We start from the raw sequence: 17,373 nt of genomic DNA on the forward strand, positions 1-17,373 counted from the left end.
AAAGAGTGTAAGGATTACCTTCTTAAACTAGAGCATCCATGAGTCTCCACATGTGCCTTCTGGCAAAAACAAAAACAAAAACAAAAACAAAAACAAAACCAATAACCTATAAAGTAAGTAGAGGAATATATAGGAAAATGTGTAACTGCTCTCAGGTCGGGGAAATGGTGAAGCACTGACTTCTTTCAGTCACAAGTAAGGAGACAGGAGCTAATAATTAGCCTCATTTCTGTTAGACTGTGGGGCTTTCTGAAAGCCTGGAACCCTAACCTGGGAGCCAGTGTTCAACCTGCGCATTCCACAAAGAGGAAACTGAGGCTTAGGGGCATATTTGACTTTGAATCCTGATTCTGCCTCCCTGTATTTAATCTTATTGAAGCTGAATTTCCTCCTCTCCAAGAAAATATATGGTGATCCCTACCTCCTGAATTTATCAAGTTACATTAAACAGTGTATGGAACCAGCAGGGGAGCGGGAATGTTCATTTCTTTCCCCATTTCCTAGGCTGGCAAAAATAGTGAGAGGTATGTTTTAAACTCAGCCTCTGGCTCCCTCTGTGGCGTTCTTTCCACTGAGAAATTCTCTCTAATGATCTGTCTTGCCAAAAAATAACATTTATTGGGTTCTAACTAGACTAGCTGCTTAATTGATAGAATTCTCCAGGTTCCTTTGTTTCTTTCCATCCTTAGTTAACGCTAATTTAATTAGTTCTAAAAGCAGTGATAAATAAAAGTCCTGGAACTTTATGTGAAAACACTGGGAGCTACTTATCCTGTTAAATTTGTTCATTGTTTTAGTAGACCTAGACATTTTTTTTCTAAAACTAGCATCTTACCTCAAGTAGGAAAATCTACAAACATAATGTCTACCCAACCATCCTTTATTAATTTAATTTAGAAATAAATCCACAACAAATTTAAGCATGCTTCAACAAATTATTTTTACTATCTATATTTTTTATATCTAATTCCAGGGTTCCTCCACTTCTTTTTCTTCTAAAACTTGCTTTAACATTGAATGAGTCATAAGCTGAGTACAAAATTTTGTATTCCAGGAAAATAATTTTATGTGAAATTTTTGTAGCTAGGGTAAAATCCTCTGGTTTTGTATATCCCTAGTGTTTGGCAGACATGCAAATTACAATGATCTGAAATGAATACTCGAAAAACAGGAACAGTTGAGCATCTTCTGCTTCATTGGTTTTAGAGCAAATGAGCCTACCAGGTTTGTGGCTGCACTGAGCCTCCTCCATCTCTAGTCACAGACAGAAGGGAGCTTGGGGGTTACCTAGGGCCAGATGAACTCCCGTGCACCTGCCAGTTCTAACAAAATTTGCATTACAACCTGTGAACAGAGATTGGAAAAGAAAAACCATGTCTCTTATTTGATGTGGATTTTAATGCTGCATTGCTACCCTAAACTGCTACTGTTTTCCAAATAGGAAATGGTTTCCAAGATATTTAATATTTCAGGTGTCTGCCATTGTCTGCAGAAAAACCTTACGCCTATCCTGGCATCACATCTACATATGTTTTTTAGGGAATCATTTAATTATTGGGAATGTTTCATGAGGAATTATACCATCTGTCAGAAAGCCTTTGTATTAATACTGTCTGAGGGTAATGGTCTCTACTTTTTGTGGCTCTCCATCTAGAAATATGTAAATAAACAGGCCAGAGGTATACGTCCCAAGTCAAAGGACAAAATAATTATTCTCCTTTTAGTCTTCATGCATGAGAAGACATAATGAGAAAGGGAAAAGTCTGCCTTCAGCACCACCTGAACAAGTGCTGTGGCATGGTTGTACAACCAGTAATCATTTATGTCTCATGGTCTGTTCAGGCTTAGAGTTAAAATTTAGATATTTTCCAAAGCTTATACATAACCAACTTTTCCTGGATCTTTTTATTCTTTTGATACTTTTTTTTTGGTAGACTTTACTGCTGTTTCATTAAAATAAATAATACCCCAAAAAAGTAATTGGCAGAATTGAAACTTTCCTCTCTCATGTGAAGAAAATATTGTATTGCTTTGAAACATTGAGTATCTGTCCGGCATCCTTGCTAAGGCAGCCCTGTAGAACAGCCCTCCCCCCCAACTGCCCAAGTCTCAGCCACCCAGGTGATGCAACCACCCCAGAACTGCTTCTGCCAATAGAGAACCACCATTTTTCCTCACCTGCGGGTGTAAAATGTTAGGGTTGTCATTGATTCCCCTTCTCTGCAAAATTCTGCCATGCGGATTTGTCTAAACTGCTCTCCTGAATTCTTCCCCTGCCATTCCAAATCTTTGCTTATTCCATTTAATTGAGCTTCATTCTGTGTCTTGGTATTTCCTTGCCATTGTGTAAGGTCTGTATTCAGACCTGCCATAAAATGATCTCTCATTATTTCATGTGTACCTTCTTCGTTAGATGTAAAGTTTACAAGGCAAAGATCAAGTTTTCAATATTTTCTTAGGTAGAACTTCCATTGAACCCTTCCCTCTACGGAGCCACTTACACCTACTTTCTCTTGCTTCCAAGTGGAGATGATAGCACCTGCCTTATCCTATTATCAAGGGTATTATGAGAATCAAATAACTTAACATATGGAAAAGAGCCTTTAGTAGCGCTGAGGTTATACCATTCATACACTGAAAACTATGTTAAACCAAAATATTTTATTTCTATATAAACTAGGAAGTGCCCCTGCTGCTGTCCATAAAATAGCTCAGGCTCTGTGCTCACCGTCTTCCCACGTGAAGAACTGTGCAACTAAAACTGAAAAGCCTAGTCAATTTTTTGGCTATACAGGCACATAGTTCATATTTAGAAGCTTTTCTGAGTAGCATTTTTATAATATAGCATCTTTTAGTTAGAAATTACATCCAAATGCATATATACATTAAAAATGCCTAGATGACATACCAATATGTGAACAGGAAGCTGTAGATGATTTCAGTTTCCCTTTTTATATTAACCTGTATTTCTAAACCTCTCTACAGTGAGCCTATACTAGCTTTATAATTTAACAACCAACCGAAAACGTGATTTAGCTACTTTACTGTAACTGACAGCGTTGATGTGTTTGATTAAGCAACTATTAAACAATGGCAAAGTTAGGAAATGTTGGAACTTTGGGAGTTTTAAAAATGCTGTTATGGGTTTTTCTCTTGCTTCTAGTATTTGGCTAAATGTTTCGTGATTTCTCTGCCCTCGTAACAAAACAAGTTAACTTATTTGTGTCTCATTGTGATGTAGCAATTATGTAAAATGTACTGAAACATAAAAGTAATGGGACTATTTTTGGATCTATTTTATTATTGACTTTCTAGTTTTGGACACTATGTGGAAATGCCCTGACTGCAAAAAGAGGAATATTTGGCAAAACAGGGGATCTTCAGACCATCCTTTGCCTTGCATGTGCCAAAGAAGACATCACCTACTCTGGTGCTTTAAATGGTGACATCTATGTCTGGAAAGGGCTCAATTTAGTCCGCACCATTCAAGGAGCACATAGTGTAAGTGTCATCACATGGAAATTTGGGGATGACTCATTAAATAAGTTAAGACCATACGTCTCTTTTTTCCCCCAGTTGCATTGGAATCAGAGGACTCTGCTGAACTGTTCCCAAAACATGACGATTTCCCAAATTATGTTTGTTCACCTGAAAATATATACATTTCAAAAGCATACTAACTAGATCAGTCTTCATCTTAATTATCGTTTGACTGATCAGTGTTACTAATAATAGTTTGACAGAAGGCTAGAACTCTTTCATCGTCAGCATCCTCTTAGAGACCAACAAGTTTCACACTTTAATGTGCCGATTATTCAATTCCACTAGGTCTGGAATTGAGACACTGCTACTGGGTCAGTGGCCCAAACTTTGAATGGGAAGTGTGTGGACAACTATTGTTTTTAGGTTGATAGGTAAGTAGATTTTCTTCACTCTGAATGTTGAGGTGCAGAATATCACCTCCACGGATGGAGTATCACAGGCTCTTCAAATTCCATCAGAAAACACTGATAACCTTCTCTCGGGATAGATTGCTCTGTAAGAACAAAGACAAGCTTGACTTCTTCCTCTTCGGTTCTCTGTTGACTCATGTGGACATGATTACCTTGTTATATCTGCAGATGATGAAATGGACATGTCCAGAAGAAGAGGAAGATGATGTGAAAAGGAAAGCTTGTAATGAGTAGAAGTCGGTAAAATATTATTGGAAGTTTGACAGGCTTTTAGCTTACTGCCTCCAAATTGATAACGTATTTTTCTTAATATGAATAAAAGGTGATTCATTGTCTTTTATGTTGAAGATGAGTTTTCTTGGCTTCTCTAATTATGAAACAGCTTTTGAAACAATTGAGGTCAGTATTTGTCCTCATTCATAAAAGCAGCTGTCTTAGTAACCTAATTTTTCTCTATAGTGGATCTTATGTCAACATTATATTCTTGCAGCACTTTTGAACAAATCAAATAGAATGTTTTTCTGTGGAAGAGCATCTTTAAGTTATGAAACTATTTCAAAAGTGAAAAAGACCTTCAAATGATGCTTACCAAGCTATCACAAATGCTATTTACACTTTTAATTAGACTCGGGTGATGCCTTCTTGTTGTGATGCATTTCAGGCAAATCTGTACCTTTGATAGTTTGTATTTCTAGCCTGCATATCTTAATTTTATTATCTTGGGCAACAACTTTAAACAACTCCATAGTCATCTTTGTAAGAGTAAATTGTCACATCAAATAATTTAAAATTGCCATATTTGCTTTAACTAAAGTATTTCTGATTTTTTTTTTTAAACACTGGCCATCAGTTTAGTAATGGTAAATGGATACTTGAACTAGTTTGCTTTGGTGGATATTATGATTTTTAAAATGTAGCTGAGATGAGACCAGCAGTTGGTGTAATGGCTATGTTGCTGGACTCCCACGTAGTCGACCATGGTTCGAGTCCTGGACCTGGTGGCATAAATTCACACCGGGTGCGAGTGCGTAGGTGCCCAAGGTCCTGAGAGGGGAACGGAGGGGAAGGGATTATGGCATGACTATCCCCCCTGGGAGGCGATTTCTCACTTTCTGTCTCTCTGTCTCTCTGGCGAGCACACACGCCCTATAGCAAAAACTTCTCCAAATAAAATAAATAAATAAATGTAGTTGAGATGAAGAATGTTATAAATGGTTACTTGGTGCATGGTCAGGATTTCAACAAAAAACAAGGCCTTTTTTATTTTTAATTGTATTTTGTTTGGCTTTGTTGTATCTTTTAATCAGCAAGATTCAATAATAATGACTAGAATGACCAAAGTATTGAGTATTACATATTTTAATCCATAGGCTGGAATATTTAGCATGTATGCTTGTGAAGAAGGTTTTGCCACTGGTGGGCGAGATGGGTGTATACGACTATGGGACACTGATTTCAAGCCAATAACCAAAATTGATCTCAGGGAGACAGAACAAGGATATAAAGGTAATATATTAATTAATATTTATCCATAACTCAGAGTAAGAAATATGCGAAGTTCATATTTATATCTAAGTGTTAAATATAATGTGAAGGTTTGTATTTATATTTGTTTCTCTCTGTATCCCATCTTGATCTATAAAAGATTTAAGTTTACATGGGGCCGACAGATGGCATGGTGGTTAAAGGTGCTAGACTCCCCCACATGGCTGACCATGGTTCGAAGAGAGAGAGAGAGAGAGAGAGGGAAAGCAGGAAAGCAAGCCACCATCAGGTCTGAGACTCGAACCATGGTCGGCCATGTGGGAGTGTCCAGCGCCTTAACCACCACACCACCTGCTGATCCCAATAAAATAATTTTTTAAAGATTTAAGTTTACATAAATATATTGAATACAAGATCAAAAATATAGTAAAAATAAATGGGTACCCATTTTTCTAATTAGCACAAAGGTATGCGTATGTACTAACAGTGGTCCTGGAGCAAGGAGCAAATGTGGACAACATCATGGCGCATTACTAATGTTCCCTGGAAAATAGGGTTTTTGATGATAAAATTGAGATATTCTAGACAAGTTGGCCCTTTTTTTTAAGGGGTTTTTGTTGGGACTAGCAGGTGATGTAATGGCTATATTGTTGGACACCCATATAGTTGACTGCGGTTCAAGTCCCAGACCTGGTGGCTTAAACTCACACCGGACCCACGTGCATGTATGCCCAAGATCCCAAGAGGAGAATGGAGGAGAAAGGATTGCAACGTGACCATCCCCCCAGGGGGTGATTTCTCACTTTCTGTCTCTCTCTGTCTTTGTGGCAAGCACACGCTCCCTATAGCAAACCTCCCCCCCTCAAAAAAAAAAGAGGTTTTTGTTTCAGGGTGTGTGCGATTGCCTTAGAGAGACAGGGACAGTGAGAGGGAAAGTGACAAATCGCCCCCCAAGGGGAGAATGGCCACTCCGCAATCCCTTCTTCTCCATTCTCCCCCTGGGATCTTGGGCATGCATGCACATGTGCCTGACATGAGTTTCAAGCTACTGAGTCTGAGACTTGAACCAGGATGGGCCATGTGCCAATGTGGGAGTCTAGCAACGTAACTGCTATGCCATCTGCTGGCCCAAGTTAGCCTCTTAGATGTGTGTATACCTAGCCTCTGAAAACAAATAAATAAATGAATAATAAATGAAGATAAATGAGAAAGATTATTTTTAAAAATAACTTTAAAGTAACTGCTACCATAATAGTAGGGGATAAGAACAGTCAGTAGACCTGCGTTTCTACCCAAGTTTTACCTACAATAGATTTGAGATCTTAGTCAATCTTGTATTTCCTGATCTATAAAATGGTCTGATACTTGCACTAACCTCACAGAGTTGTATGAAGATTAAATAGACTTGCCAAGCGCTTAGAATGAGCCAGAGCACATAGTTAGCACTCAATGAATGTTTTATTATGGCATATAAGTTTGTGTATCAGAATACAGAGCAGTTTATGTACAGCTTTTTAAAGTTTCATGATAGGCCTATTATCTTTTTTTACGTATAGAGAATTTGAGACTCAGAGAGATAAAGTGAGAAATGTAAATAGGAAAGACAAGACACAGTCACAGATGTTAATGTACACTGAGCTGGGGTTGGGGTGGGGGGTTCTGTTCACTTGCCACTGGCCCTGGCTCCAGACCTATGTGGCCAGCACTGAGGGAGTAGTGCTCAGTACCATGAGCCATGGCATCCACAAGATAAAAACTTATCTTTTGTTCAAATGAATGCTAAGATGTAAGAAATTTCTGAAGTGTCTTCTGGAGAGGACTTTATGACATGAGGCCCAGTGTCCTCAAAGACCTGAAGCGAGCTTGACTTGGTCTGTCTTCTGTTGCTTTAACTGAATACCACAGATTCACCAGAAACAGAGAAAGAGGAAGAAAGCACCCCCAATGGGACACGGTAACATTGTAGTCCTTTCTTTTTTTCTCCATCCTCTTGGGATTTTGGCCATTTATGCACAAGTGCCCAGTGTGTTTAAGCCACCAGGACTGAAACTTGAACCACACAGTTGTCTATGTGGGATCCGACTGCCTTAACCACTGGACTATGGGCTGGTCTAAGAATAGAGGCTTTTTAAGCTCATGGTTATGGAGGCTGTTAAGTCCAGTATCAAGATGGCAGCAACTGATGAGGGCCTTCCTGCTTTGTCATGACATGGCAGAAGACGTCACATGGTGAGACAGAGCAAGTGTGTGTCAATTCAGGTCTCATAAAGCCATCAGTCCTATCATGGTAGCCCTACTCTGATGACCTCAGGCAATCCTAATTACCTCCTAAAAGCCTCACCTTCAGATGCCATCCAGAAAGTGTATCACATAGTTAAAGTACAGATTTTAAAGCATGGGGAGCAGAGCAGAAGCATTATTAATTTACCCTATTAACTTTTCTACCTAATACTGTGTCCTTGGTCCTGGCTCTCAAAGAGTCAAAAGAGGACAGTCAGGAACATCATCCTCCATCTTATGTCAGTCTTGACAGATTCCTACACTCCTCATTGACAAGATTAAAGCAGTTGGGCCGTGGCACAGTGCACAGCTGAACCTGAAACAAGACGCACCTCATAGGTGTGCCCGGTGGCATCTGGGCTTGAAGTTTATCAGGAGAGGGACTGGTATGCATGTTGGACATATGAGTAATGGGATAGTAGCCTGTATGTCAGGAGAAGACCAACTATGCCTTTAAAGGATAGTATAGACCATTTGATATTCCAGTCATGAGGAAGGTCTGGGCAAGGAAGGAGTTCCTAGTGAGTGGGGAGGGTGAGTGCCCTGTAGAGAGCCCCATAGATCACTGATTACCTAGCACCTCTTCATGTTTGCAGTCACTGCTCACTACCAACACTTACTTGCTTAATATTTTACTTTAAGCTGATGTTAACACACTTATTTTTTAAAAATTCTTTTCATGCTAAGTAATACCTGTGAAAGCTTGAGTTTAATATGCCTTTTTTTCTGTGAAATCTTGAGTTTAATATGCTCTATTGAAAAAAAATGTATCTGCATAATCCTGAAACCCTCCCTGCCTCAGTGGTACCTGTGCCAGCCCCGTTTTGACAAGTCTTCTATGTCCTATCCAACTTCAGAGGAGATGGCGTTTCTTTCAGCCCTCAGTGGAAAAATAGTATGGAGTATAATAAATAGTGTAATAAATGTTAGAGTCAGAGGATGAAAGACTCCTTTCTGGTTGAAGTATGGGTAACACCAAAATCTGGCTGCTCATCACCCTGAAATCAGGGAGTTTTCAGACTTGTACAGAAAAGACCACTCAGGGGAACCTGCTCTGAATTGTCTTCAGAGATGCTCTTTTGCCCTCTGCTAGGCCTTGGCCTTGTGTTGCACTGAAGCAGGGAAGAGGCTGATAAGTTCCGAGGCCACTTTGCACAGCTCAGAATGGGGAGAGAGTCTCAGTATAGGCCCTCTGTGATGCTCTCTGAATACAGCCATCTGGGCCACTCTGTGATGGAGCAGGCCTTCTGGGACACAATAAAGACATTCCCCAAGGCTAAAGTGAGGGTAGGACCCTGCACAAATACAGGAATGAAAATATGTAGGATTTGAGGAGGATATTAATGTAAATTGTTTCCTATCCCAGCCTCCCTTCAACCAGGCATTTCCAGACCCTTGGTCCTTTGAGCATTTGCAGAGAGCAAGGGGTTAAAGAATGGGGAGAGGGGGAAAAGAAGATAGGAAAAGGACAGAATAGAAGGCAGAAGGTAGAGGGTACAGAGATGTTAGGGTGGATTTTGTCCTAGCCTATTCTACCCTTGAGAGAAGTCTCGGCCTTCTGCTTCACCTACTCTTTGCCAAGAAAATGAAAATGGATTCACATATAGAAGCACGTTATTGCAAGGTGGCATCAGAACTTCCTTGTTCTCAGTTTGAACAGGTAGCTGAATGGATGGATGGATTTATTTTTATAAGAACTTATTGATATAAGTGAGCTTTCTTCCTTATTTGCCACTCATGTAACAACCTTGACTTCATTTCTGTGAAAAGTATTCATTTCTCATTTTACTCAACCAACCAAACAGCCAGAGAATTCTTCATGGCCATGTCCTAATTCCCATTACATATATGGTCCTCATAATTTTTTGTGTTCTTTAAAAGTAGCAGTTAAAATTAAGAAACAGATACTTATTGGCATTTGAGAACTCACATCTGTTTATGAAAATCACACTCAGTATATCTTTGGCTTTTGTTGTACCTCCTGTAGACTTCTAGAAGATTACATGAAACCTTTCAGCTTCCAAGGTTTATGAAAATCTTTGTAAGACTGGGATACATTTTCCACTTCTAGCAACTACTATTAGACATCAAGAGAACAGTTTTCAGATAAACAAGGATGAATTCTAAGCTCAGAAAATATTTTATGACTTTATTATGGAGAGGCACTGTTAATCTGTCTCTTACATCTTTGTAAGCCAGGGTGAGCTGACTGAGACATCTGAATTTCAGTGAAAACAATTAACCCTACTTTAGATTGAGTGGACTTGGTCATGTTTACATCACTAAGAATCGGTCAGGCCAGCACTGGTTCTCAGGGCTTTCTCCCAACGTCTCCAAAGCTTAGTCATAGAAATGTCCTTCACACAACGAGGAGGACTATTCCTCAGTCAAGAGAATTGTAGTGTTTCATTTACACCAGTGATTTGCACATCTTTTGTGAGTTGCCAGTTTTCTATGCATTACTAGTTTTCTCTAGCAATAACCCCCCACAGTGATATAAGTCAATAACCTGGTTCACCCAGTGCCATGACCCACACAGCTGAATGCAGCCATGGATTAGAGACTAAATATAAAAATAAACACACAAAGACACACAAGTAGAGAAAAGCAGGGATCTGGTGGTTCCAACTCCTCTGATGGAGGCAGCTGCTGCCTGAGCTATTTCCGAGTTTATTCTTTTAAAGGGCAGAAAAGGGGGGAAGTGCAAGTGGAATACAAAGCCAGTTGTTTTCGAATGTTAATCCACTGAAGATGTGAAGACTTCTGGCCCCATGTTGTTCTCTATAAGTTCTCTCTTACCTTCTCAGGCTTTTTCTGATTAACATACATGGCCTCCTTTAACTGATACTCCTTTGCAGTTTCCACAGAGATACAACTCGCACGTTCATATGTCAATGGCGTTCGTTTAGCCTTGCAAACAACAGCCCATAGAACCACGTTTCTGCATGTATTTAAAGGTCACCATTGTGTTTGCTCAGATTCAGGCTGCTCTCTACAACCTGGGATCCTTTATCTGCCCTTCCAAAGGCCAAAAAGTTCAGAATACTAAAAGATTTTTTTATAAATGTTACCAAACTCAAATCAGGTTTGCTTGCCCACGTGCTATAAAACCAAACCATAAGCACATGGTGTGATGGAGCAAAGTCCAGCTTTATTGCAAAGCAAAAACAAGGAGAGCGGGCAGCTCATGCTGACAAGACCCGGTCTCCCCGAGATGTTCCCCACTCGCCAGAAACGCAGAAAGAGACAGAGAGATAGAAAGCGAGAAATCACCCCCCAAGGGGGTATGGCCACTCCGCAATCCCTTCTCCTCCATTCTCCTCTCGGGATCTTGGGCACGCATGCACAGGCGCCCGGCGTGAGTTTAAGCCACCAGGTCTGGGACTCGAACTGCGGTCGACTATATGGGAGTGACATAGCCTTTACGCTAACTGTTGGTCCCCCCACTTGTGTTTTTAAGGGCAAAAATTAGGGGCAGAGGTCCCAGGCACAGGATCAGTTCAATGATTGGTTCAAGAGGGTGTGATCATCTTATGGGCATTCTTGATTGGTGAGGCCTTAGATAATCAAATTTCTCTTCAGGTGTCTGAGCCATTCAACCTGGAATCTTTGCGCTCACATCCAGCAGTTCCAGTCTATAAAACATCTTACTTATTGAAATAAAAACCTTATCCTTCCTTTAAATGAGAGTTTTAGAGGTCAGATGGCCCTCCTTCATGGTCCATGTTGGTCATTATCATAACCAAAAAGACTTACTTCTTAATCTGGGCCATTATAATGTAAATGAACTGCAAGTGGAATACAAAGCCAGTTGTTTTCGAATGTTAATCCACTGAAGATGTGAAGACTTCTGGCCCCATGTTGTTCTCTATAAGTTCTCTCTTACCTTCTCAGGCTTTTTCTGATTAACATACATGGCCTCCTTTAACTGATACTCCTTTGCAGTTTCCACAGAGATACAACTCGCACGTTCATATGTCAATGGCGTTCGTTTAGCCTTGCAAACAACAGCCCATAGAACCACGTTTCTGCATGTATTTAAAGGTCACCATTGTGTTTGCTCAGATTCAGGCTGCTCTCTACAACCTGGGATCCTTTATCTGCCCTTCCAAAGGCCAAAAAGTTCAGAATACTAAAAGATTTTTTTATAAATGTTACCAAACTCAAATCAGGTTTGCTTGCCCACGTGCTATAAAACCAAACCATAAGCACATGGTGTGATGGAGCAAAGTCCAGCTTTATTGCAAAGCAAAAACAAGGAGAGCGGGCAGCTCATGCTGACAAGACCCGGTCTCCCCGAGATGTTCCCCACTCGCCAGAAACGCAGAAAGAGACAGAGAGATAGAAAGCGAGAAATCACCCCCCAAGGGGGTATGGCCACTCCGCAATCCCTTCTCCTCCATTCTCCTCTCGGGATCTTGGGCACGCATGCACAGGCGCCCGGAGTGAGTTTAAGCCACCAGGTCTGGGACTCGAACTGCGGTCGACTATATGGGAGTGACATAGCCTTTACGCTAACTGTTGGTCCCCCCACTTGTGTTTTTAAGGGCAAAAATTAGGGGCAGAGGTCCCAGGCACAGGATCAGTTCAATGATTGGTTCAAGAGGGTGTGATCATCTTATGGGCATTCTTGATTGGTGAGGCCTTAGATAATCAAATTTCTCTTCAGGTGTCTGAGCCATTCAACCTGGAATCTTTGCGCTCACATCCAGCAGTTCCAGTCTATAAAACATCTTACTTATTGAAATAAAAACCTTATCCTTCCTTTAAATGAGAGTTTTAGAGGTCAGATGGCCCTCCTTCATGGTCCATGTTGGTCATTATCATAACCAAAAAGACTTACTTCTTAATCTGGGCCATTATAATGTAAATGAACCTCATATTTCAAGAACCTTAGAAAATACATTAGGGGGTCCTTGCTCGATTTCATAACTAGTTTGGTGGCAAAACCTGACCTTATGAGGCTAGTTAGTATTTTCAGATGTGTGAATACTCATACATTTTACTATAGAAATATTTTATTTTAAGGTGCTATTCCCAATCCTATTTGATGTATTATGAATTCAAGATTTAAATTTTTCTCATTTCCAAAATGTACCTGGCACCAGAGGAGTTCAGATATATAGAATGAAGGACCTTCAATACATGTTTAAATGAATATCAAACTGTGGAATTTTCAAGCTGGGAGAGAGGTTGAATGTCAGTGAGCGGAGCTCTCTCATCTTCTGGATGAGTAGACTGGGACTCAGGGTCATTAGCTTCAAGCTAACTGTAGGCTTAGGACTCTAATGCATAAGTCACATCACACTTAACAGTGCATTTTACATCTCTGTATTTTTAAAACAAATCTGTGATCTGGGTAAAATAATGAAGCTTAAATAATTTAAAGTGGTGACAAGAAAAGCCAAAAATAGTTCTTAAAGCAAGTCAACTAAAATGAATGATTACTATAGTGATAAAATACTTTGAGTTAATGGTTATAAATGATCATGTCCAAAGGAATACAGTAATTATTCACACAGTTTAAGATGTATTATTCATTTGTTTATGCATTTAATAAACATTTATTAAGTATCTAAGTACCAGATACGTGCCTTGGAACTGGCAAAGCAGTTCTAAAAAGCATGCTTTAGTTGTGACTACATTTTATTGGGAGAAGGGGGTGCTGTGTGTTTGTTTTAACTACCAGCATATATTCATTGAATTGTTGCTGTGTCTGAAAGACCAGAAACGCCAAACCCAGAGATATCCTGCATCAGGTCAGTTATTGAGCAAGAGTTGGAGGCCAAAGTCCCCAGGACACTAGGTGACCCTTCTTAGACCTGTCTCTATCCCCCCCATACTCCTGCCTGGTCCGGTTCACCACAATCTTTAACGTAGATCACTGAGGTTGCTTTTGAACTTGATATCCCTGCATCAACCTTGTTCTCTGTGTAGCTGCTGGACAGTTGCCTGAAGTTTATGCGAGCCAGATCACTTTATTCCTTTCCTAAAACCCTGCAGTGATTCCCCATTTTTTCCCAAAGGGTAGAGTCCTTAAGATGGCCCACGCACCCCATCCTTCCTCTACCCTGTCCGGCTGCTCCTAAGCAGACCAGACTGGCCCCACTCCCGCCCCATCTGCACTCACAGGCCACTCCCTCTGCCTGCAGTGCATGCTCCAGGAATCTGCACAACTGCTTATAACTGCTTGTTTCCTCTTCTTCGAGCCTTGCTTCAAACAAAGCCTGCCCTAATGACCTTGATTAAATCTGCAACCTACCCTGCCTCTCTTCCCAGGCACTCTCACTCCCTCCTCCCAGATTACTTTGCATCTAGTATCATGCAGTTATAACATAGCCATGTACTATGTCCATGGCTACTGTCTGTAGATTTCAGCCGTGAGCAGTTTTGTTCTCTAGAAGACATTTAGCATTATCCAGGGACATGTCTGTTTGTCACTACTGCAGGGGTGCTGCTGGCATTTGTTGGCAGAAGCCAGGGATGCTGCTAACACATTACAGTGTACAGGTTGGCCACTGCGATGAAGAATTATCTGGCCTGAATGCTGATAGTGTCGGTTCAGACCCTGGTATAGGGCATTCAAAAGAGCAACTCTCAGATCTGAGAACATCCTCATTTACACGAGACTCAAAACAAGCAATCCTATTTTTCTCCTTGTCCCTAAGTGGCTTCATTACTCACCTCTCTGCTCCCCAGTGCCCCTATCAGTGCTTCACTGTGTGCCCACCGTGCCCTCCTGTCTCCCAATCTTCTGCTGAAGAGGTGAAGGCTGCTGCAGAGGCACGTGGAGCCAGGACTGTGCGGCATGTAGCCAGGAGACACGGCAGCGTGTTTGCTCAGGCTCCGGAGCATGTGACTTGTGCAGACAAGCAGGGAGCCAGCTGTCTGATTCTTTCTGGGAGTATTTCCCTGCAAACATTTCCCAAGCTGGCTTTATCTGAAGTCAGCCTGGGTATCCCTTCCCTGGGTGGAATGGCATGGGTTTGCATCTACTGAGGTCCCATTAGGCCTTGTGGATCCTTCAGAGTGACTATGGCTACAGGGCTTTGGGTCCTGTGGAGTGGGGTTTGAAATAACCAGGGACTTTGTGAAGAGTGACTGTCCCAGAGTTTTGCAGGAATTCCTCAGGTAGAGCGCCTTTGTAATCAGGAGCAGCAGCTGTAGGCAATACTTGCAGATTTGTGGGCCTCAGCAGGCCCCAGGACTGGCCCATAGCGACTCCCAGATGGAATGCCTGCTCTGTGGAGGCCTTGGGGCCAATTACTCTACACCCAGGATCCCATTTAATCCTCAGACAACTCGAGGGGCCTGAGATCTGGGCAGTTGTACAGGGCACCCGTGCTCAGAAGGGCTCTGCATTTGGTTAAGTGCTTTGCTGTTCCTCCACAAGCCTTGGAATCCTACATTAGTTTTCAACAATGGGCCCCGGGTTTTCAATGTTCCATTACCATAAGGGCCCTGAAGATTCAGTCCTGTCCCCTAGTCAGCTGTGCCAGGGAGTCCCTGGTGAGGTGAGCATCTTCCTCCCTGCTTCCTTCAGGTCTCAAGCTCTGCCTTCAGCATTACCTTTAGGGCACTAAAAACCCTGGCAAGGTCAGAGTGCCTAAGCTCCCGAGCCCCTAGGCACCTCAGCCACCCCCTCCTAAGGACAGAGAAGAGGTGGGTTCAGAGGTCCCTGCCGTCTTTTCCAGAGCCTCCCCCAACATGCCTTCTACCTTGAGTGCAATCTCTCCACCTTCCTTCTTCCTTTCATTCTACTCCCTCTTGCTCCTTCCACCCAGGGCTCTCCTCAGTGCTGCACCCTTAGTAAGGTTAGGCTTAGGAAGGACAGCCATCACTTGCCTTGCTGCTGTGTCCTGGGTGCACATTCAGGGATAATAAATGCCTTGTGGGGAAAAGTCTAACACCTGAGTCACCTTCTTATTTCTGTTTGTGACTTTCTATACAATACTTTCCTCATTTATTCTGCAGGTACTTACATCTCGGACCTACCACTGTCCATGGGGTTAATGATAATGCCTCTTCCTAAGTTGTCACGGGCACAGGGCTCAGTCGTGTCCATGAGGGTCTGTCTTGCATACTTGCAGAGCTTGCTTGTTGGACCTAGAAACGACCTCTCATAGTTGCACTGCCTTTCTGCCTTTTGCTCATCATGCCTTGGGCTTTTTTTTTTGAAGAGGTTTTTGCTATAGGGTGCATGCGCTTGCCAGAAAGACAGAGAGACAGAATGCGAGAAATCACCCCCCAGGGGGGATGGCCACACCGCAATCCCCTCTCCTCCATTCTCCTCTCAGGATCTTGGGCACGCACGCACACACACCCGGTGTGAGTTTAAGCCACTGGGTCCAGTACTCGAATCGTGGTCGACTACATGGGAGTCCAGTAACATAGCCATTATGCTAACTGCTGGTTCCGGCCTTGGGCTTTTTAACCCAGTGGAGTGAAGTCTGCCAGGCTGAAGAACCACTGAATTAGAATCACCTGGTTGTGCTGATGCGGGGATGCGGAGCACAGGAGGGATGCTCAGGCCCACCACCCACAGCAGGACAGGGATTCTTATCCACAGCTCACAAAGAATTAGAGACATAGATGTAAGTAGGCAAGCAGAGTTTATTAAGGGAGGGAAGGAAGAACAGCGCTCCCAAGCAGAGTGGGTCCTGAATGGGTTGCCGAAGAACTGAGGTAAGGGGTTTTTGTCTTGGTCAAAGGGATTTTCCGGGCTTGTTTTCAGGAGCAGCTTGTGCATGCTTTTCCCTCATGGTGGGGGTCATATGCAAGATGGATCTGGTTATTTTCCTGATTTTAGAGTGGGTATGAAGTTCAGAAGACTCTGTCTAAAAGTGTTGGTCCATAAGACCATTTCCTTCTTCTTGGAATGTGGTCGGACCTGAAAGAAACTTTAATTACTATATACACTTGCTTTTGGTCGTGCTGCCTGGGTTAATGGCTGAGTTACTGCTGTAAGCCGTTTCGTGTGAGCAAGGAACCCGGGTGAGCTGCTGTGGAGCTGCTGTGTCTCTCAAAACTTAAAGAGAAGCTCTCGAATGAGTAGCCCTTCATGTGGCAAAAACCTTGAACTTTTTAAGGCTTTGGCAAGGAAGTATTGCTTAATGGTCACAGATTTTTATTAGTTAGGCTTATGGTATGGGTGCAGTTTTGGTTCCCTGGTGGCAGTAATTTTCTCTAGTACCATTCTGTGTATATTTTGGGCTTATCTCATAGTTTCCATTGGGCCCAGGTAGGTTTTTCAGGAGACTTAGATTCCGGAGGTAAGAAGTTACCCGGCCTTGGACTTTGACTCTAATTGTTCTTCTGTGGGTCCTGTGGGGAGATCTGTGATGGTTTGGCCTGAAAGGGCAAGGCTTAGAGAAGAAGGGGAATGGAGGTTTTCCAAGAATGGGACTCAGCTGGCTGGCTCTAAGTAACCCCCTTTCAGTCAGCATCCCATTATGGCTCAGTCTCTGCCTCAGTACAAGGCACTCGGCATATTCCACAACTGGCTGAGCACACAACACCTGGGGAAGAGCTTGGTGGGCAGTGGTTCTCAGCGCTGGGGGGCTAAAAATGAGGATGCCTTGTCCCCCTCTAGGTCAGCCAAGGGGAATTAGTGGGTGAAGTCCAGCCATTTGTATTTTTTCTTTAAGAGAGATTT

The 17,373-nt window shown here is 42.2% G+C and overlaps 1 protein-coding gene across 1 annotated transcript in view; it reads left to right on the forward strand.

The window, feature by feature from the left end:
• EML6 (EMAP like 6) overlaps positions 1–17,373 on the forward strand; it is a gene marked incomplete at its 5' end in the record, with an annotated part of 331,238 nt that overhangs the window by 149,981 nt on the left and 163,884 nt on the right. Inside the window, 2 exons of the mRNA XM_027775960.1 lie at positions 3,316–3,501; positions 5,324–5,459. Coding sequence (XP_027631761.1) covers positions 3,316–3,501; positions 5,324–5,459 — 322 coding nt within the window. The remainder of the gene's footprint in view (positions 1–3,315; positions 3,502–5,323; positions 5,460–17,373) is intronic.

The sequence above is a fragment of the Tupaia chinensis genome, unplaced genomic scaffold (genome assembly GCF_000334495.1).
Source record: "Tupaia chinensis unplaced genomic scaffold, TupChi_1.0 Scaffold000622_1, whole genome shotgun sequence".
In the NCBI taxonomy this organism is placed as follows: Eukaryota; Metazoa; Chordata; class Mammalia; order Scandentia; family Tupaiidae; genus Tupaia; species Tupaia belangeri.